This window comes from Panthera pardus, unplaced genomic scaffold (assembly GCF_024362965.1).
Source record: "Panthera pardus isolate Hobbes unplaced genomic scaffold, ASM2436296v1 HiC_scaffold_20, whole genome shotgun sequence".
In the NCBI taxonomy this organism is placed as follows: domain Eukaryota; kingdom Metazoa; phylum Chordata; class Mammalia; order Carnivora; family Felidae; genus Panthera; species Panthera pardus.
This window is the reverse complement of record NW_026526766.1, coordinates 88,002,481-88,022,703: the sequence shown is the minus strand read 5'-3', so window position 1 is coordinate 88,022,703 and position 20,223 is coordinate 88,002,481. Positions and strand designations below refer to the sequence as shown.

The window sequence follows — 20,223 nt, the reverse complement described above, 5'->3', positions numbered from 1 at the left end:
CTGCAAGGGAACGGGGGCCACAGAGGTCCCTGGGGATGCCTTCAGAGAGAGAAGCCTCTAAAAGGACCAGGGGATTCCCGAAGTCTTGGCACTGGAGGACAGAGGCGGGCTGAGGTTTTTCTCCCACAGAATCCCATCAGGGAGGCAGAGCAGAGAGGCAGGTCGGGGCGCCTGGAACCCGGGCCCCACGCACCCCCGCCCGCCTGCCTCTAGCTCTCCACCTGCTGGGGGGCCCTTACCTTGCACAGCGAGGACCACGTGCTTGTGGGCCACGCCCGCAGGGTTGCGGGCCGTGCAGGTGTAGCGGCCAGCGTGGACGGGGAGGGCCTGCCCGATCTCCAGGGCACCTGTGGGTGGCAACGGGGCCCGTGGAGAGGGGCGAGGGGACTCAGGACGGACGTCCCTAGCGACGGCTGGCAGGGCTCTTACATCCCCCCCACCCGGGTGTCTCTCTATTGCTGGCCAATCGACCTGCCTCCCTGCCCGTTTGTAAGCAGCACCGGAAAACCCGGGTTCCGGGCCTGCCTACGCTCCCTGTCTGGAGCATAGCGGTGGGCAAGTCCCTTCCGCTCTAGGGGCCTCAGTTTCCCCACGTGCACAGTGAGGAATCAGACAGGATGGTCTCTCGAAGCTGCAGGCTATGATGTTCCAGGACCTGCCGCTGCCCTGCCTAGAGTCCCTGGCCCACCGGTAGTTCCTTAGACCCTCACCCTGCTACCCGTGCCGTGTTCTGCTCAAAAACTTGCCTCCTCCGGGCAGCCTCCCCAGATGACTGCTTTATCCGTCCTCTCTTTACCTTTTCTTTCTTAGTCTTGGCTGCTCAATGAGCACCGTCTGAACCTTCCTGGACCACCCCAGCCCCAGATAGAACCAGAACCTCAGCTTCTTGTACATGACGGGCTTCCCCGTAACTGCTGGTCAGAAGAAAGGGTTCTACTTCTTCAGAAGAGTTTGAAAACCGCAGATCTGGCCAGCGGTGCTCAGAGTTCACGAGTTCACCAGCTAACCAACTAACAAATAAATGCCATTTGGAGAACCCCCGTAAAGTTGCCAACTTTTAACTTTGACGAGCAAAGACGTTTCCAAATCACCCATCTACTATCACCTTGATCTCATAGAAGAAAGGAACTTCCAACACTAAAATAGCAGGAAAAGCATAATTGCAGGGAGCCTGGGTGGCTCGGTTGGTTGAGCGCCTGACACCTGATTTCAGCTCAGGTGGTGATCTCAAGGTTCATGGGATCGAGCCCTGCGTCGGGCTCTGTGCTGACAGCTCGGAGCCTGGAGCCCGCTTTGGATTCTGGGTCTCCCTCTCTCTCTGCCCCTCCCCCACTCACGCTCTCTCTCTCAAAAATAAATATTAAAAAAAATTAAAAAAAGAAAAGCATGATTAAAAAAATTTTAAACATTTTTATTTATTTTTGAGAGACAGAGAGAGACACAGCATGAGCAGGGGAGGGGCAGAGACAGAGGGAGACACAGAATCCGAAGCAGGCTCCGGGCTCCGAGCTGTCAGCACAGAGCCCGATGTGGAGCTCGAACCCACCTGCTGTGAGATCGTGACCTGGGCCGAAGTCGGATGCTTAACCGACTGAGCCACCCAGGCGCCCCGAAAAGTGTAATTTCAGAATAAAGGAAAATCCTTCCAATGAGCTCAAACCCGCTTTACGGAAACTCTCACGTAGCTATTATTTTCCTCACTTTGCCACGGAGCGGCACTGATCTGTCAACTATCATCAGAGAACCACTGACAAATATCAACGCGCTAGTGCGTTGAGTGGGGATACTAAGGCCCAGAGAGGGTGAGGGGTTCCCCGAGGTCACACAGCAGGGAGTGGCAGAATCAGACCGGGTCTCTCCACTGCTTTCACACCCTCGGCCTGACGCCCCGTCTCCACCCTCACGGCTCACCCCTACTTACCGGAAGATGTGACACGATAGCCACTCCCCCGCATCCCCAGCTGGGCGCCTGCCTTGCTCCAGGACACGACCGGGGCCGGGACGCCCGTGCTGTGGCACGTGAGGACCACGGGTGCCATCTTGGTCACGGTGAAGTCTGTCTGGTCGTCAGCAATGGTAGGGGGCACTACGATGTAAGACAAGGCTTGAGGCCCCGCTGAGGTCCACTGGCGGAACACGTAGTCATGGGGCCAGGTGAATGACAACTATCAACAGAGACTAAGACACAGGTGACATCAGTGACAAAGGGCCGGGGGGGGGGCACAGAGAGAGGTCACATTCACCCGCTTGGGAGGTATTTTTTTGCTGGGCTTTGGGGGACAGTTACGAACTGCTTTCTGTAGGGGTGCCGGCTAGGCATCTCCGGAGGGTTTTACAAGAGAAGGGAGCTTCGTGGGAGCTCAGAGTTGGGGACACCACATGAGGCCTCCAGGGGAAGTGGCATTTAACCTGAGACCCGAAGGAAGAGCAGGATTGGCTGGGTGAAGGGCAGAGGGAACAGCATATACAAAGGCCCTGAGGTGAGGAACCAAAAGCTAAGCAGCATGACTGGATCCCAGAGCGAGGCGGGCACTGGGTGAGCTGAACTTCGGGTGGCTGGGCCAGCATGCACGGGACACTGTGGGCCCAGGTGACACCCTGCATTCTATCCTGAGAGCCGTGGGCAGCCGTGGAGGGAGGAATTTTAACCAGGGCGATGGCAAGGTCAGATCTGGGTTCAGAACATTCTGGATTGGGGAGAGGCCTCTCCCGAGAGCTCCTAAGTGCCATGAACAGTGCTGGGGCCAGGGTTGCGTCAGCGTGGGTACGTGGGATCAGGAGACGTGCACGCTGTGCCTGTCCTGTTTTCTTCCTCCTCCCTCTGCTCCAACTCACCGTGAACGGTCACCTGGTAATGCCTGCGGGCCTCGCCCACCTCATTGCTCACCACGCACTCAAACTGGGCTGAGTCCTGGGGGCTGGGAGCTGCCAGGAGCAGGGCGTTGGAGGGCAGGAGCCTGGGACGGACGGACAGACAGACAGATGACGGCTAACCAGCTGGCCTGGCTGACCCGAGCTCAGCCTGTGCAGCAATCTGGATGCAGGGGACTGGCGGGGGGGGGGGGGGGGTCTCCTGACTAATTTCCCCTCTGGTGTCTGGCCCCCAGCCCCGAATATAGAAGTTTCTTCTAGAAGTTTCTACGCTTACAGGTCGGGCAGTTGAGCTCGTGGGCAAGTTTAATTGTTACCCCCGTGGTTCTCTATGTCCCTGCACGCTTTCTGTAATCACCAGATCGGACACCTTCCATAATAGCGACGGTACCCAAGTCCTTGATCGGAACAGCTCGGGTCTGTTAAGCACGTGCTTTAAATTTCTCTTTTTAAACGTTTAGTTATTTTTGAGAGAGACAGAGTACGAGCCGGGGATGGGGAGAGAGAGAGAGAGGGAGACCCAGAATCCGAAGCAGGCTCCAGGCTCTGAACTGTCAGCACAGAGCCCGACGTGGGGCTTGAACCCACAAACCGTGACATCACGACCTGAGCTGAAGTCGGCCACTTCACTGACTGAGCCACCCAGGCGCCCCTGCTTTAGACAGAAGCTCCGTGTCGGCCTGGCACCCGACACAAGAAATATTTGGCGAATTAGTGAACTGACTCCTTTAACGTGCCCAGGGATCATTCCATGGTCAGCTGCACATGAGAAACTGGGAGACGAGGATCCAGGCTCAGCCAAACTCAGGCCTCCATGTATGGATATCGATCGTTGTTAGACCACAGTGGCTGGGATGGTTTTCAGAGCCATTCCTTTCTGTTTGGCTCTATGTCCCAAATGCCCCTACCCCCTATCAGGCATCTCAGTATAAAGACGCTCCTAGACCCCTGAGGTCAGGATATAGATCCTGGTGCTGGCTTTGTTGAGACCCTGAACACATCCCTGTCTCATTTCTTTCTTTCCTTTCTTTTCTTCCCTTTTCTTTCTTTCTTTCTTTCTTTCTTTCTTTCTTTCTTTCTTTCTTTCCTTCCTTCCTTCCTCTCTCTCTTTTTTTTTTAATGTTTACTTATTTTGAGAGAGAGAGACAGAGTATGAGTCAGACATGGGCAGAGAGAAGGGAGACAGAATCGGAAGCAGGCTCCAGGCTCGGAGCTGCCAGCACAGAGCCCGACGCGGGGCTTGAACTCACAGACTGTGAGATCACAACCTGAGCTGAAGTTGGAGGCTTAACTGAATAAGCCACCCCACCCCTGCCTCGTGTCTGACCCTGCTCCCCACCGTGGGATGGGCACACTGTCCCCCCACCCGGAGCACCTCGTGAGGCTACCCAGAGGCCCCGCTCAGTACCGGTAGGTTCCCTGCTGCAGGTGGAAATCCAGCTTCTGTCCGTCCTTCCACCAGACCACCCGGGGCTTGGGGGAGCCGCTGGCCTCACAGGGCAGTGAGGCAGGGGTGTGGGCAATCAAGGTCAGGTTGGAGGGGCTGGGGGCGATGGCAGGAGGCTCTGGGGAGAGAGTAGTCATCAGGAGACAAGGGTCTAGGATGCGGGCAGGGGAGAGGCAGGAGACACTCCGCAGGAATCTTCCAACAGGCACCCCAAATCTGGGGTGATGGAACCTTTGCTCTCCAAGGCTGGCGGCTCCCTAGCCACCTCTCCCTGAATGCAGATTTCGGGGTTCTACTCAGCCCTGCCGGAGGCCAGCGCCCAGAAGAGCGGCCGCCACCAAGGTGATCCATTGGAGCGGGAAAAGCAGATTAGCGCGTCTGGTGCGGTGACTCTGAATCTTATCCTTTCGAATGTCTTTTATCTGTGCATGTTTCATCACTTGCTTGATACAATGGTATGGGAGCAAATATCCGTACGATATTGATGAAATCAATACGCATCTTTGGCGCGTGCATGTTCAAAAGTTTTGCCAGTAGGCTTCATGGTCAAAAACATGTAGAGCTCATTGCTCTTGGCTCCTGACAGCAAGGATAAACCCAAAAACTAAGCAGGACCCGGCCCAGACTGGGGGTGCAGGATGAAGGCCAGGAACATTCCTCCCCTCGTCCACCTACCAAAGACCTGGAGGTCACGGCCTTGCCGATCTGAGCCTGCAGAGTTGGATGCAAAGCAGAGGTAGTGGCCAGCGTCCTGGGCAAGGACTGGCTGGATCCTCAGGGAACCTTCAGGAAGAAGCTGCAACCTGGAGTGGAGGAAGGGGGTTGCCATGGAGACCAGCAGACTAGGGAGGCCCTTTGAGGGGTTGGACCCCGGTAGTGTCTCCAGCAAGACCCTCCCCTCTGCTCCTGGCTTTCCCAGTAAGAAGGTGCTAACTCTGGAGTCCTGCATCCATGAGGCCAAGGTCAGAGGAGGTCACAGCCATGGGCAGCTCCCCACATCCCAACCCAGCATCGGGGCGGGCAGGGGGTGGGGGGGCTCCTATGCTCACACCTGGGCCTAGCTCCTCTCTGGGAGTCAGCAGCATCCAGAAAACACCCTTTCCGCGCCTGTCCCCCGGATCTGAGAACTGCCCCGCCCCCAGGCCTTGTCTGTACTAGGTAGCCCCGCCCCCCAGGCCTTGTCTGGACAGGGTAGCCCCGCCCCCAGGCCTTGTCTGTAATGGGTAGCCCCGCCCCCAGGCCCTGTCTGCACTGGGTAGCCCCGCCCCCAGCCACAGTCAGTTGGACAAGGGATAGACACGTCATTCAGGCTGGACCAATGGAATGCTCTGCCCTGGAAATGGGGGTCCTCGGGTAGTTTTCCAGGCTCTGCAGGTTGCATGAACTGAGAAACTCTAACTCGGCGGCAGGGGGAGCCCGGGGAGGGGTTGGGGGCTGTCTCTGCCATGTTCACAGAGAAAGAAGGTGTAGAAAATTGGTCTGAGAGAGAGAGACGGGGATGGGCGGGGGCGGGGGGGGGGGGCATGCAATACACACAGAAACAGACATTAGCAACCAAGAGTCGAAACCAGACAGACAGGCAGCCAGCCAGCCACCTGGGATTTTTGACACCCTCGATGCCCTGGACATGCCTGTCCCCTTGGCTTCGGAGGAGACCCGTGCGCTGGCAATACAGCCACCTTTCTGCTCCAAGTGCCCAGGCGGTTGCTGTTTATAAACCGCCCCCCCCCCCCCGAGACCCTCCCCTCCCAGCTCCCACCTGGGGCTCTCAGGATCCAGGGGGGCCCCGTCCTTCCGCCAGCTCACGAGGGGTGGGGGAGCGCCGTCCACCCGGCAGGGCAGCACGGCCGTCTGGTTCACGGAGGCGTTCACTGCGGGCGGTCCTGGCTGGATGGTGGGCACCACTGGGGGGGGCGGGGCACAGAGCGAGTGGGTGCTGGGAGCCTGCAGCCCTCGGGAGGGCCAGCGCGCGGCGGGGTGAGGCCCACTCACTGTGGATCTCCACGCGGAAGGCCACGCTGGTGCTGCCCGCGGCGTTGCGGGCCGTGCAGCTGTAGTTGCCCCCGTCGGCCGTGCTCAGGGCCCGCAGCTGGAGGAACCTTCCCTGTTCTGGGAATTGGGTGTGGGCGTCCGCCTACAGGGTCCCCAGGGTGGAGAGACCCTCCTTAGCACCGGGCCAGGCTGGGCCAGGCACCAGGCAGGGAGGAAACAGGTTCGTGAGGGTGGGGGTGGTGGGGGGGGGGGGGGGAGGGGGCAGGTAGGGAATGAGCCTCCTGCCCTCGGGCTCTGCCTACTGGGGATGTCGCAGAAGGGACTCATGCTCGCAGAAGACTTGCAAGCTTCGGTTCCCATTTCAGGGGAGAGCACAGAGAACCTCAGTAACTAGCCCCGGGTCACCCGGCCTGGTCAGGGGCCGGGGCCGGAGGGCCACAGAAGGTGGTGGCCCCTGCCTGGCACCCACCTGCAGCAGGATGCCATCTCGGTGCCATTCAATCTCGGGTGCTGGCTCCGCCTCCACCGAGCACTCCAGAACCAGCTGCCCGGGAGCCAGGCCGACCACAGAGCGGGGGCCTCGGGGCCCTATAACGTGCGGGGGGCCTGGGTGGGCAGCAGAGAGGGCATGAGAGACGGACTCGCCCCTGCGGGTCCCATCCCGCCTGCCTCTCCGGCCGCCACCCTGGCACGCCCTACCTTGAACCCTGACCCGGAAGCTCTTCTCCGCTTGGCCGGCGGGGCTCTGGGCCAGGCACGTGTACAGCCCAGCATCGCCCACCTATGGATGGACCAGGGTTAGCAGCTGCCTCTGGTCCCAGCCTGCCCACCTCCTGATCTGGTCTCTTTCCTACACAACTCGGGCCCCACGATTCAGACTCAGGCCGGCTGAGTCTGCCACGCCCCCTTTCCCACCAGCCCCCTCCCTGGGACGTTCCTTCTCCATCTCCAGCTCACCCTTGCTTTGTGGCCAGGGTAAAGCCTGCCTCCTCCAGGAAGTGCCCCTTGACTGCACCAGCCCTCCTCTGGCCGGGCTGGGGAGTGACCCGGTTTCTGCATCAGCCTTGGCCCTGACCTGGCTGGGAGCTCTCGAGGGCATTGGCCCTGGTGGGTGACCCCCACACAAAGGAAGAGCTCAGCCTAACTGCCAAGTGCTGTGGGGTCCTTCCCTCCACCTCTCGTCCCCTGCCCTCCCCTCCCCTCCCCTCCCTTCCGCCAGCCCCAGCCCACAGCAGTGGGGAAGCTGCACCTGTACGTCCTCTACCCGGAGCACCCTACTGCTGTCTGCAGGCCCGCTCAGGGCCTGCCCGTCCTTATGCCAGGTGATGTTGGGCGGCGGGGTGCCCTGGGCATCGCAGCGGAGCTCCAAGGGGGTGCCGGGAGTCAGCAGCAGCTCTGCGGGCTGGCCCGAGTCCTCTATGTGGGGGGGGTCTGCAAAACACCCCACCCGGGGTCAGCATGGCGGCTGCACTCAGCGCTGGGAGCTGGGGTGCATCTCCAAGCCCCCACCATCCGGACGCTGACCGCAGAAGGGGCCACCAAAGGCGGAGGGGCGGGGCGCTGTGCCAGAGGATCCTGAGAACACCAGAAACCACAGGCCCATTTGCCTGGGACAATTATTTGTGCTTTAAAGCCAGCAAGCACACGGCAGGCCCTTTGTCTCCGCTCTACAACACTGGGGGACAGAGCTGAGGAGCAGAGCCCCAGGAGAACGAGGCCATCCAACCCCCGCGTCAAGGCCAGCGAGGCATCGGGTATGAGCCCGCCCTTCCCCCCAAACCCTGCACCCAGGCGGCCGCCCCTGGGGAGATGCACCAGGGGACGTCACCTCCCTCGCCACCTTCTCCGACGCCCCCCGGGCCCAGAGACGCTGGCACGGGGCGGGGGGTGGGGGGGACAGATGACCCACCCATCACTGTCAGCTGGAAATGCCTCCTGGCTTCCCCCGCCTCGCTCACGGCCACACAGGAGTAGGTGCCCGAGTCTCCAGCTCCCGCTGTCTCCAGCTGCAGGCTGGGCCCCTGTTCAAGGCTCTGGGGCAACAAGGGCTCCCCATCCTTCATCCACGACACTAGGGGCAGAGGGCTTCCCCGGGCTTCACAGGGGAGGACCACCGAGGAGCCACGGACGACCGCCACGTCATTCTGGAACTCTACCGGCTCCAAGACAGGAGGCACTGTGGAGGGCAAGAGCGGGCACGAGTCCTCGCATGGCCCTCGCCCCTGGACCTTTGCACAGGCTGTTCTTGTATCAGTCAGAACGCCCTTCTCCTGGACTATTCCCTCTCATCTCCAGTCCTCAGCGTAGACCTCGCCTCCTCCGGGAAGCCTTCCCTGAACTCCCCAGGCCAGTCGAGGCGGCCTCTTCTGGGCTCCGGTAGCTTCCTCTCCTTCCCCTGCTGTCACTAGTTGCCTGGAATTCCGACTGCCTCTTTACAGAGCTGTTTCCTGCACTGACCCCCCCCAGTGGCAGGGGCCTCTGCTGCTCACTGTCGCACCCCGGTGCCCAGCAAGGCCCTGGCACACCGCAGGGTCTAATGGCTGCTTGTGGCGTGAATGAATGAGGAACCGAGCGAATCAAAGACTGAGTCTCTGTGTTTGCCCACTGGCCTGATTCTCAGGCCCAAGGCCAAGGGACACATTTATTCCACCCCCCACTCCCCCCGATCCGTACCGTGCACCTGCAAGGTGAAATTCCTGTCGGTCACACCAGCTGGGCTTGCAGCCACACAGGTAAAGACACCAGCATCTGCCAACTGCACCTGGGAAATCCTGAACCCCTCGAGAGGGGTGACGGGGGAAAGAGGGAGGGGAGGTGGCTCATGAAAACAGTCCTTCTCTTTTCCTGTCTCCCAGTGGCCTGCCTGCCAGAGAGGCAGCTCTGAAACTCACCTGAACGGGCCCAGCGTCGGCCCCAAACCCCTTCCCCGGTTCCCGGGTGCCCCCAGAATAAAGCCCCAGACTCCCTGGCCCCTGCTGCCTTCTCTGACTCACTTCACCCCGAGGCCAGATCTCCTGCTTTTCCACTCCCACCGCCTACGCTGTCTCACCCAAGGAGACACCTGCCTGCTGGTCCCCCCCACCCCGCAAGCCTCCCCCCAATCCTTGAATACACGGGCACATGCCCACCTCAGGGCCTTTGAACTTGCTGCTCTAACCCTCTTCCGGTTAGGGAAGCTCCTCCCTACAGAATCCGCTCAGCTCGCTCTCTTAACTCCGCCCACCTCTGCTCAAAGGTCGCCTTATCTGAGTGCCTATCACTGACCACCCTAAAATACCAGCCTCCGCTGCTACCTCTCATTTTTTCTTTCCCCTACTTTATTCTGCAGCGTGTGTATCCCTTGTGACATTCTACCCAGTGTCCGCTCTCCTCCCCTGATAAAGCAGCTGCAGGGGCAGAGGTTTTATTTTGCTCACTGCCCAGTTCCCAGTGCCCGGAACTAAGTGTCGAAGAAGGCTCAGAAGCCTTCTTCCAGGAAGCCTTCCCTGATTTTTCCTCCACCCCAAGGCAGGCTGAACTGGAAACCACCAGATGTCATCACCTGGCTCTCTGCCTCCCTCCCTCGGTGGGGAGAACCTGAGGGCAGAGTCCTCTTTTGTCACTGGAGTTCCATTTGGGGGTGGGTCCCCACCACAGACCTCTGCGTGCTTATATGTATTATTTTTATTTGAAAACCGTTCAGATGTGCTCCGAAACCCAAGCTGCCTGGAGACTGTGTCTGGGACCAGCTGGCCCAGGGGCCGGGGGGCCTCCCCCCTACCTGAGGGTGCGGCCCGAGCTGTGGAGGCGAGTGCGTTGGGACAGCGGCAGGGGCAGCCCGTCCTTGAGCCAGCTCATGCGGATGGGCGCGGAGCCCCGGACGGGGCACGCCATGGTCACCAGCTCCCCAGGCCTGCTCACCAGGGTCCCCGAGCCCTCTGCCCACTGCTCGATGGTGGGAGGAACTGGGGGCGGGCAGAGAGGAAAAGGGGGGCGGTGAGGGCGTTGAGGAAGAGGGTCTGGGTGGGGGAGATGGGATGCTCTCGGGCAAATTCCAGAAAGCAGCAACCATCTCGTATGGGGTTCTTAGAGCCACACATCGGTGCCAGGAGAGGAAAAAACCCAGCACAGGGGGGCACGGGCTCACCCCATGGCTCTCTTCTCACCCGCCCCCCTACTCCCCAACTCTCCCGCCGCGCCCCTGGGCCGGGAGCGCCTGTTCCTTTAGTCTCAGAAAGGATGCAGAGGCCCAGAGAGGCCGTATGGTGGCCTGGCTCACAGTGTGGACATGGCTGGCGCTGGAACCAGGTCTCCGGCATCCCGGCCCCGGCATCCCCCCTCCAGATGCCCCCGGTGGAGGCCCCACAGTGGCCGGGCCGCGGCAGCCCCGGGAGGGCAGAGCCGCCCCCCTCCTCGCCCCTCCGCTGCTCACCCAGCACGCTCACTGTGTGCAGCCTGGCGTCCTCCCCGGCCGCGTTGTGGGCCACGCAGGTGTAGGCGCCCGAGTCCTCGGCCCTCAGGCCCTTCAGCACCAGGGCACCGCCGTCCACGTAGAACCTGCTCGGGCCGGAGAGCCGAGAGCCGGCAGGTAAGGGGCTGTGGCTGCTGCTCGGGGTGGGGGCGGGGGGACCCGGGAGGACACGGGGCGGGCCTTACCGGAGGTGGGGGCCCACGCCTTGGCCCAGCGGGCCACCGTCCTTCAGCCAGGCCACGTCGGGCGGGGGCTGCCCGTCCGCCTCACAGTGCAGCCGCACCTCCTGCCCCTCCAGGACACTGTGCTCCTGCGTGGCACCCGAGCTCCGGATCCGGGGGGCCGCTGCGGCGGGGGCTATGGTGAGGCGGGGGCCCGCGCGGGGGCTGACGAAGGGGGAGGGACACGGGGGTGGGGGACACAGGGCGCGGACGTACCCAGCACGGCCACCACGAAGTCCTTGCGGGCCTCGGCCTGGCTGTTCTCCGCCACGCACGTGTAGGTGCCAGCCTGGGCGGGCTGCAGGCGACTCAGCTGGAGGCGGCCCCCCCGGGAGACCACGCCATGCGCCACGTTGCTCTCTGTGGGACGGAGGGACGTGCCAGGCCCTCACCCGCACGGCCGCACCGCCCCGGGCGCCACCTACGGGGCCCCCCACGCAAGTCACGTGACTCCTGGAGAAGGCGCCCATCCCCCACACTCGCGGGACCCCAGGAACCCTGGCATCGCCCACCCGCTTCTGGGGCTCACAGGGAAACTGAGGCCCAGACAGGGGCAGGGTCTTTTGCTGCCTACATCACAACCTTCCTCAGCTGGGTCTCTAAGGGCCCCGTGCCCCACCCACAGCTGTCCCTACTGGCATTTCTCGCCAAGGTGCCCCATTTCCTTTAGTGTCCGAGGCCTGGCCCTCTTCCTGTGGGCCCCCAGGGCCCCCCTCCCCTCCCGCCCATCTCTACCCTGCCCGCTGTCACCCACCAGGGCTTCCAATCAGGGTAAATCAGCCACTCACTGACCACTTCCGGGCCCCGATGCAAGTCTCGCGAGGGGCTCCCCAGGGCCTCTGCTCAGGCTGCACGCACCTGTCCCCCCACTCCAGCCTGGAATGGCCCCCGTCTGTCCAGCCGCACCTCGGCCTGAAGCCTCCCCTGGCTGCCCAGCCCAGGCCGGGCCACCCTCACCCGGGTTCTCAACTGTGCGGCCAGTCTCTGGACACGAAACGTACTAAACCAACGACTGCACGTCCGGCTGTCCGCCTGGGGATCAAAGCCGAGTGAGACACGGCCCGTGGCCTCTAGGGGCTCAAAGTGCATCCGGGACAGTGAGACCCGCGGGATCCTGCACGACCAGCCCTGTGAAGCCCCCGAGGGAGCCAAGACGGGTCAGGCAGGTCTTGGGAGGGGGCGGGTCTCAGCTGAACCAAGCGGGTATCAACCAGCCAGTAGAGGCACTGGGCGGGGTGGGGGGGGGCCCGGGGTGGGTATTTCCGCGAGGAAACAGCGTATGCCACGAGAGGAGGTGGAGAACGGGGCCCAGAGAGGTTCCACAACCAGGTGTAGCCCAAAGGGACAGGAGAGCGTGAGCCACACGGACACTCGTCCTTAAACACTTCACAGCACATCATTCATGAGAGCCCCAAGGGGGATTCAACCCGGACGTCCACCGGCTGATGAAAAGGATAGAGCAAATATGATATAGCCCCACAGTGAATAGTCAGCCATAAAAAAGAGAGAAAAACTTGAACTTAAAAGAAAGAACGGGGCCGCCCGGGTGGCTCAGTTGGTGAAGCGTCCGACTCTTGGTTTCAGGTCATGATCGCACTGTTCGTGAGTTCGAGCCCTGCATCAGGCTCTGTGCTGACAGCATGGAGCCTGCTCGGGATTTGCTCTCTCTCCTCCCCTCTCTCTGCCTCTTCTCGCCTCTCTCTCTCTCTCTCTCTCCCTCTCTCGAAACAAATGAATAAACTTAAAAGAAAGAAAGAATGAGGAACTAACACCCGCTGCTACATGGATGGACCCTAGAAACAGGAAGCTAAGCAGAAAAGTCAGTCGCAAAAGGTCACGTAGTGCATGATTCCACTTGTGTGCAGTGTCCAGAACAAGCAAACCTACAGAGACACAAAACAGGCCAGTGGCTGCCTAGGGCTGGGGTTGGGGGCAGGTCTGGGGGGGAAATGGGGTTTCCCTTTGGGTGATAAAAATGTCCTAAGATTGATCGTGGGGATGGTCGGTGAATATACTAAAAAGAATGGAATCGTAAGCTTTAAACGGATAAATTGCACAGTATGTGAATGTGGATAAAGCTGTATTTGAGGGAGGGTTGGGTGGGGGAGACAGAGAGACCGAGAGACAGAGAAAGACAAGGGACCTCCTCAGAGCTGCACTTTGAGATCCCTTCCTCCCCGTCTGGAGACGGCACTAGAGACGGGGACTGGACCAAGGACCCGTGTGGGGGCTGCTGCCCTCCCGGGGCAGGGGGACCGTGGTGGCCGGAAAGGGAAAGGCTACGGGCAGCAGAGAGCTGGCTGGCACCAGAGGCGTCTAGCAGCTGACGAAGGGAGGGCTCTGCCGACAGACCTACGGGTGGGTGAGGGGAGAGGGACGAAGGCCTGGACGGGGGGGTGACCGGCAGCCGGGCCAGACGGAGCTGAGTTGCTGGGGGAAGCAGCAGCTTTGGGGGCCGACGCCAAGCCCAGGGGCAGACCGCCCGGGCCCTCAGCACCCACCCTGCACCCAGCTTGTGGGAGCTGATTGGGGACACAAACGCAGGGAGCCTTTGAGCCCCCACGTGAATGGGTTTCCACACTGGGATTTCAAGGGCCGATCGGGTCGAAAGACAAACAGGGGGTGGGATGACAGGACCCCGCCGGCCTTTGATTTCGCCAAGGTCGCTGCCATTGTTGTGTCATCGCTGAGAGGGCAGGATGCACTCACCAACAGGCATTCTGTCCTTCAGCCAGGTGACAGTAGGTGCAGGGACCCCGGTCACATCACAGCTCAGCACCAGGGGGCTCCCGGCCACCTGGCTCACTCTCTCTGTCCTGGGGTTCTCAAATGTTGGGGGCACTGCAGGAGAGAAGCCAGATTGCCAGGATCCTAAGATTCCGCGGCCCCCTTCCTTCCGCCCGGGCGGATTAGGGACACTCAACGGGCTCTTCCTTCTGGTTAGCAGTTGACATGTTATGCTTTGCCATCGGTAGCAATAAAGGTTGCCTCACTCACAGATGTAAACAGAACCAGCAACTGCCTGCAGAGCAGAGCCCAGAGGGGTCCACTCAGCCCAAGGATGGTGAGTGCCTGGCTGTGAACAGGGCAGACATCACTAATCGATCCCAACACTCTCTCCTGCTCAGCCAGGATGGCGTCACGCGTCCCAGGCAACCGCTACCAGTGGAACAAAAATGGCTGTGCTCAGGATGAAATGTCTTTGTCCTCAGGGACCAGACGTTCCCCCCGCTTCTCACCACTGGTCAAAGCAGCCAACGGGAGAAGGCTTGAAGCAGCAAACCTGCTGTCGATAAGTTTCAACAGCCGTATTCAATATGGCTCACGGTTGGCTCCACCTGCTACTTGCCTGGTGGGCAGGCTCCTGGCTTTGCCTTCTGGGGCGGACAGCTGATGTCCGCCCCCCCACCCCCTTACCCCCCAACACGCACCTGTCCTTCCCATCTCGCCCAGCAGTTTAGCAGAGTACAGGCTCGCTCAGGTAGAACTACATTTCCCAGTCTCCCTTGCAGCCTGCTGGGGCCAGTGGCCTATGTTCCCACTGACGGGATCCAGGCAAGGGGGCAGACCCGCATCACTCGCTCAGAACAAAAATGCTTGCCCTCTGCTCCTGCTCCTTTCTGCTTCCTGTGAACTGGGACGGGATGCATGTGGACAGGGGCAGTGCCCTAAGGGGAGGGTGGCCGACAGGACGGAAAGATCCCGGGCCCCAAATTACCACTCAGTAATTTACCTACCACTCGGAAGGCCCCGAGCTCCCCCCCCCCCCCACCGACCCCCAGACTAGACACTCACCTCTGGGCTTTTGCACGAGAAAGGTAAAGTTCTCTCTCGTTTAATCCACTGGGGTTTGGGGTCTCTTTGTTACACAGCTGAGCTTATATTCTAACTGATACGATACCTGATGCCAAGAAAGTCTGGCTGAGCCTTCATCCTTTAGTTCCCTAAAGCGAGCTCCCCCTTTTCCCCCAGCTTGAGCCACATCCAGTCAAATGCCATCTGTGTTCGGTCCTTGGGCTGAGGGAGCAGGCCCCCCAGGGCTCAAAATAGTGGCGACATGGCCGCAGGGCTCCCACTGCCTGACTCTCTCAGGGCCGTGCTGGGCACTTTATAGATACACTCACGGCAGCCCGTCAATTGAACGCTCCCTGTCTGCCGAGTAGGCAGGTACCACTTTTCCTCCCTTCACCGGAAGATAAACCCAAGGCTCAGAGGAACCAAGGCGCCCTGCTGAGCCCCAGAGAGCAAGTCAACAACAGTCCTGGTCTTTTCAGTGCCGTATCCTGTGCCCTAAGTACACAGGGCCACTGACTCTTTCTAGCTACTGCCCCTCCCATCCTTGGCGGCCCTGTGTGCTGCTAGGGGGGTCCCACGGCAATGCTCTCAGGCTGGTCCCCAGCTTACCCTGGACAGTGAGGACAAACGTCCGCATGGCTTCCCCCGCGGTATTGCTGACTTTACAGCTGTATAAACCTTTATCCGACACCTGGGACAAAGAGAACACGCGGTGATGGTGTGCACGGGGCCGGGAGGGGGATACCTAGGGCCCCCCCAAAACACCCAGGCCTCAGAACCTTCTGGAGAAGGGACTCCCCAAATATGCTGGTCCCGCCTGGGAAGCCAAAGAGGAGACAGGACCCGCTGGCTTTTCCCAAGAACCTCAAGAAGCAGGAGGGTTGTTGGAGGGTGAATGCATAGGTTCCGGACCCCCACCCGCCCCTGGGCCTGCACATCAGCCAAGCCTGGAGGAAAAAGCCCCTCGCTGCAGGGGGACGGAGCTGGGCCAGGAGACGGGAGCCCAGCAAGGTTTCCCAGAGGAGTAGCAAATATTCATCCAACAAACACTTGTGAGCGTCTAATCCACACCAGGGAGGGTGGGCAGAGCAGGCTCCCAGAGGGTCGCAGCCAGGGGGGCCTGGAGAAGGCTTCTAGATCCCAGGGAAAGGAGGCAGGTGCCAGGGCACGGACGGCTCAAGGTCAGTTCAGAGCCAGCTCTGGCGCCCCGTGCTCTTCTCACGTCACCTGCCCTGCAGGCTGCTAAGCAACTTGGTGCGAGGCCCTGTAGACTAAGGAGGTGACCGTCCCTACACCCTGCCACGCAGCTGCCTCACCCTGCCTGCCTCCTGGGCTCACCAGGCCCGGGCCCCACGACCACCCACTGCTGCCCACGCCTCGGGGCCGCTCACCTGGGTGTCCTGGACCTCCAGCCTCTGCCCACCCAGCAGAGCCCGGGTGCGCTGCGTCGGGACCAGGGGCTGCCCGTCTTTAAGCCAGGTCACGGTCGGCTCAGGGAGTGAGTCGGTCTCACAGCTCAGGACTGCTCTGTCCCCAGCCCGGACCAGGATCGCGTCCTGGGGGCCGCCGGGAGCCTGCCTGAAGGTGGGGGGCACTGGGAAAACAGGTGAGCGGACTGAGGCACAGCAGCCTTCCCGGCGTCCTCCCTGGTTCCAGCCAGGGGAGACAGCCGACGGAGGCCCACAGGGGTCACGCAGTGGAGCCGGCCCCAGGGAGCGGGGGGACGAGAGTCCAGGTCCTGGGAAAAGCCTCCTGCCCTCTCTGGGCCTCAGTTTCTTAGATGGGGAGATCCTCCCATGGCCTTCCTGGGCTCTTTCCTGCACGGGGCAGGCCCTGGCTGGGTCAGAGCCCCCATGGGGGTCCCCCACAGCCCACGTCCCTCCAGCAAACCAGCACGGAAGCCCCCACCCCCGGCCGTGAGCCCACGGGACCTGCCACAGGGCACACACAGTAGGTGAACACCGTGCTAATAAATCAACCGGCCCCGGGGCTAGATGGAAACCTCCAGTGAGCTCTGGGTCATGACAACTTGGGCCAGCTTCTCCCCAAGAGGAGTCTGAAGACCAGAGGCCCCGACAAAGGCCGCATGCTGAGAACCTCGGATCAATCAGGCTTGGGAAGGGCCCCTCCTGGGCCAGCCCCCCCGCAGCTGTCCTGCTGTCCCCTCCTCGACCTCGGGGCTCACGGCGTGCCGGGTAAGCACTCACAAGCCATCCTTGTGCCAACCGTCACCTTACAGACGGGAGGCCTGAGGCTCAGAGAGGGAACGCGACTTGCCCCAGATCACAGAGCAACGAAGCGCACAGGTGGGTCTCAAACACAACGTGTCCAACTCTGCAGGCCAGGATGTTACCCACCCTGCTGCCCAGAGACGGTGCAGGGCATCCCAGGCTCCCCCCGGGGCCGGCTGCCCCCTTTCCTGGCTGTGCTCCCTCAGCGTGTGGGGCCGAGGGCTCACTGAAGGAGTGGGGGACAGGCAGGACGTACCCAGCACGCTAAGCTGCACCAGCTTCTGGTCTCGGCCGGCGGCGTTGAGGGCCTCACACAGGTACATCCCGGAGTCTGATGGCTGCGTCCTGGCCAGCTGCAGCGTGTGGGTGCCTGTGGCGGGGGGAGCCGGCCCCTCGCACCAGCAAATGGGCCCCGGGGCCCCGGCCCACAGTCCCCAAGTCCTCCCAGACTCCCGGTGTGGTTCCCAGGTTTGGGGAAGCAACTCTGACTCCCCACACAGCCTCAGGCTGGGCTCCAAGCCTCAGTTTACCCACCAGGCCGGAGGAAGATCTCTTTTCCCAGGGAGACGGCCTGGCCGTCCCGGTACCACGTGACCTCAGGGCTCGGGTGAGCATGGACGTCACAGGACAGGGAGATGCTGCTGTTGACCGTGGCAGTGACCTGCTCCAAGCTTGGGCCTGTGATTCGTGGTGGGGCTGTCCCCGCAGCCACCGGGAGAAAGAAAGACCCATGAGAGCGCGTTCGGGTCGGGGGGGGCGGGGCAGGGAGCCACAGAGTGGAACACGGCCCTTCGGAGCTCCTGGCGCCTTGCCTTGGAGCATCTTTTAAGCACGGCTGTGCAGTCACAACTATTTGTCACGACTACCCCACGGATGACGACACAAGGCTCAGAGATCAGAGAGGGAGCAGCGGCCCTCCCGAGCTGGGAGCCCCCCCAGGGGCCGCTGCTCAGCCCGGCTCACCTTGTACCCTGAGGGTGAAGAGCTTCTCCGAGGAGCCCGCCGGGTTCTCCGCCACACACATGTAGCTGGCGGCATCGGCCACCTCGGCCGTGGAGACCTGCGGGCGCAGGGACAAGGTGCCTGGGAGACGCCACGGGCCTGCGGGCTCTGGGCTCCTCCAGGAAGGACCGTGAGGGCTCCTTTGTCTGCCCGCCGCCTTTGTCTGCACGGAGCAGTGCTCGAGGGGCACCCCCCACCCACGTCCGTCAAGGGCTCTTTGGGACATTTGGGGCACAGCGTGAGCTTGGTGCTAGGTGATCCCCTAGAGCAAACTAGATGGTGACAACCGTCCCCCCCCAACCCCAGCCCCGAGCAGGGCCGCTCCGTGCTGTGCTGGGCACCCGTACAGCTGTGCCTGGATCCGGGTGACCGAGGGTGCCGGGCCCAGCTCTGTGAGGGTCGCGCGGCTTTCCTGCCGCATCGGGCTCTAGATGTGGCACACGTATGTGTCCTCTGCGGGTACTCCGTGTGGCCCTGGGCTGCCAGCGAGCTCCTCACATAGGATTATTTGGTGGGCAGAACTTAATCCCAGGGGCTCCGACACGCTCTCGGGCAAAGAGCCTCGTCTGGCACAGATACCGTCAGCTCCTTGGTCCCCGGGCCAGCAGGACTGAGTCACGGGGGACGTCCTCACCTGCAAGACGCGCCCGTCCTCCAGGACCTGCAGCCGTGGGCTCGGGGAGAAAGGCAGCCCGTTCTGGAGCCATGAGATGGTGGGCACGGGGTTGCCCAGGGCCGGGCACTGGAGGCTGACGGTGCTGCTGGCGTTGACCGTCACCTCCTCCACCAGCTCCTCTGTGTCACCCAGGATCACAGGTGGGGCTGGGGGTCAGAGAGAGCAGATTGAGGAGTGGGCAGCCTGCCTGGGAAAGGTCACTGGGGTAGGGGGGCGGGTGTGGAGGTGAGAGCAGCCCGTGGCGCCAGGCTCCGGCTGGGGCTCCCTGTGCCCTACCGGCCAAGCCCCCCTCGGCGCCACAGCTAGGGACCCTGGGGCACAGGGACGGACGCCCGTGATTTGCCCAAGGCGACAGAGCCACTTGGAATCTGCCCCTAGTCCAAGGTCGTGTGCCTTATGTTATCAACCTCTCGGCACAGCAGGACTGGCTATGCACTCTGCCTTGAGCCCCTACGGCAAGGAGCCCCTCCCCACCCCCTGCCATGGGCCCTGCAGACCCAGACCCCCCCGGGCCCCAGGCCGGCCACTCACTCAGCACAAGCAGCTGGTAGTGCAACCAGTCCTCGCCCACCTCGTTGGAGGCCTTGCATGAGTATTTCCCGGCATCCTCTGCACGCACCAGGGGAATCTGCAGGACCCGACCTCCTGCGGGGACACAGGACCGAGACCTGAACGAGGGCAAGGAGGCCCGCTCTTTCCCCTGGAGGGGACCTGGGAGACGTCCCTGGCCCACCTCCTCGGAGATAAATGGAGGAGAATCAGCCTGCCCCGCCTGCGGGGTGCCGGGCCCTGGGCTGAGCATTTTCCCGGCCTCTGACTCTGTGTGCTAGGACCACTCCCATCTCACAGATGGAAGGACTGAGGCTTCCCAAGAGTGCCCGGCGGCGCTGAGCCCAGCTCCGTGATGAAGGCAGAGGGAGGGGGCAGAGAGCTGGGCAAAGGTCCAGGCATTGGCTTTTCGGAGGCGAGGAGGCAGCTCTTGGGCTGTGGTGATTGCGGGGGAGGGGGAAGCGGGGGGCTGGGGGTGTCACCTGGGACTCTGTGATCAAGAGACAGCCAGCGCCAGATCCTGGCATCTATGGAGGGGGCTAGCGATGGTCTCCCGCGGAGCCGGGTTGGGGTCACTATGAGTTCAGGAGTCTGGGTTGGGGGATCGCTGGCCCAGGCTGTGGTGTGCTTGTGGCCAGGGTCAGAAGCAGGGGCTCGTTACCTACAGAGCCGGGGGACAGTAGCCAGGACTGGAGAAACAGTGGCTGCGTTTTGGCGTGGCGGGGGAGGGGGGTGCGGGGGGGGGGGTCACTTGATACGTAAAGTTGATCTATGGTCAGGTTCAGAATTAAGGTCCACCTGTGGCCACCACCACCATGTGCCCATGCCTAGGGGTCGGTGGCCAGGGTCAGAGGGCAGTGGTAGGGTTGGAGGTTAATGGCTAGGACCAGGGGATCAGCTGATGGCTGGGATTAACCTCTGGTCGGGCCCTGAGGTAGGCATCAGCATGTGACTGAGCTCACTGTGTACCCAGGATCTGGATCAGTGTC

The 20,223-nt window shown here is 61.8% G+C and overlaps 1 protein-coding gene across 1 annotated transcript in view; it reads right to left on the bottom strand.

Annotated features, from left to right (window-relative positions):
• HMCN2 (hemicentin 2) overlaps window positions 1-20,223 on the bottom strand; it is a 145,007-nt gene that overhangs the window by 23,394 nt on the left and 101,390 nt on the right. The window contains 24 exon segments of the mRNA XM_053908429.1: window positions 240-347; window positions 1,922-2,086; window positions 2,836-2,957; window positions 4,280-4,436; window positions 4,994-5,121; window positions 6,078-6,222; window positions 6,311-6,452; window positions 6,780-6,916; window positions 7,010-7,091; window positions 7,560-7,741; window positions 8,220-8,486; window positions 8,984-9,081; window positions 10,071-10,254; window positions 10,722-10,846; window positions 10,946-11,105; window positions 11,198-11,341; window positions 13,691-13,822; window positions 15,386-15,467; window positions 16,168-16,370; window positions 17,264-17,377; window positions 17,542-17,703; window positions 17,971-18,067; window positions 18,644-18,831; window positions 19,217-19,330. Of these exon segments, the coding sequence (XP_053764404.1) occupies window positions 240-347; window positions 1,922-2,086; window positions 2,836-2,957; window positions 4,280-4,436; window positions 4,994-5,121; window positions 6,078-6,222; window positions 6,311-6,452; window positions 6,780-6,916; window positions 7,010-7,091; window positions 7,560-7,741; window positions 8,220-8,486; window positions 8,984-9,081; window positions 10,071-10,254; window positions 10,722-10,846; window positions 10,946-11,105; window positions 11,198-11,341; window positions 13,691-13,822; window positions 15,386-15,467; window positions 16,168-16,370; window positions 17,264-17,377; window positions 17,542-17,703; window positions 17,971-18,067; window positions 18,644-18,831; window positions 19,217-19,330 (3,438 nt within the window).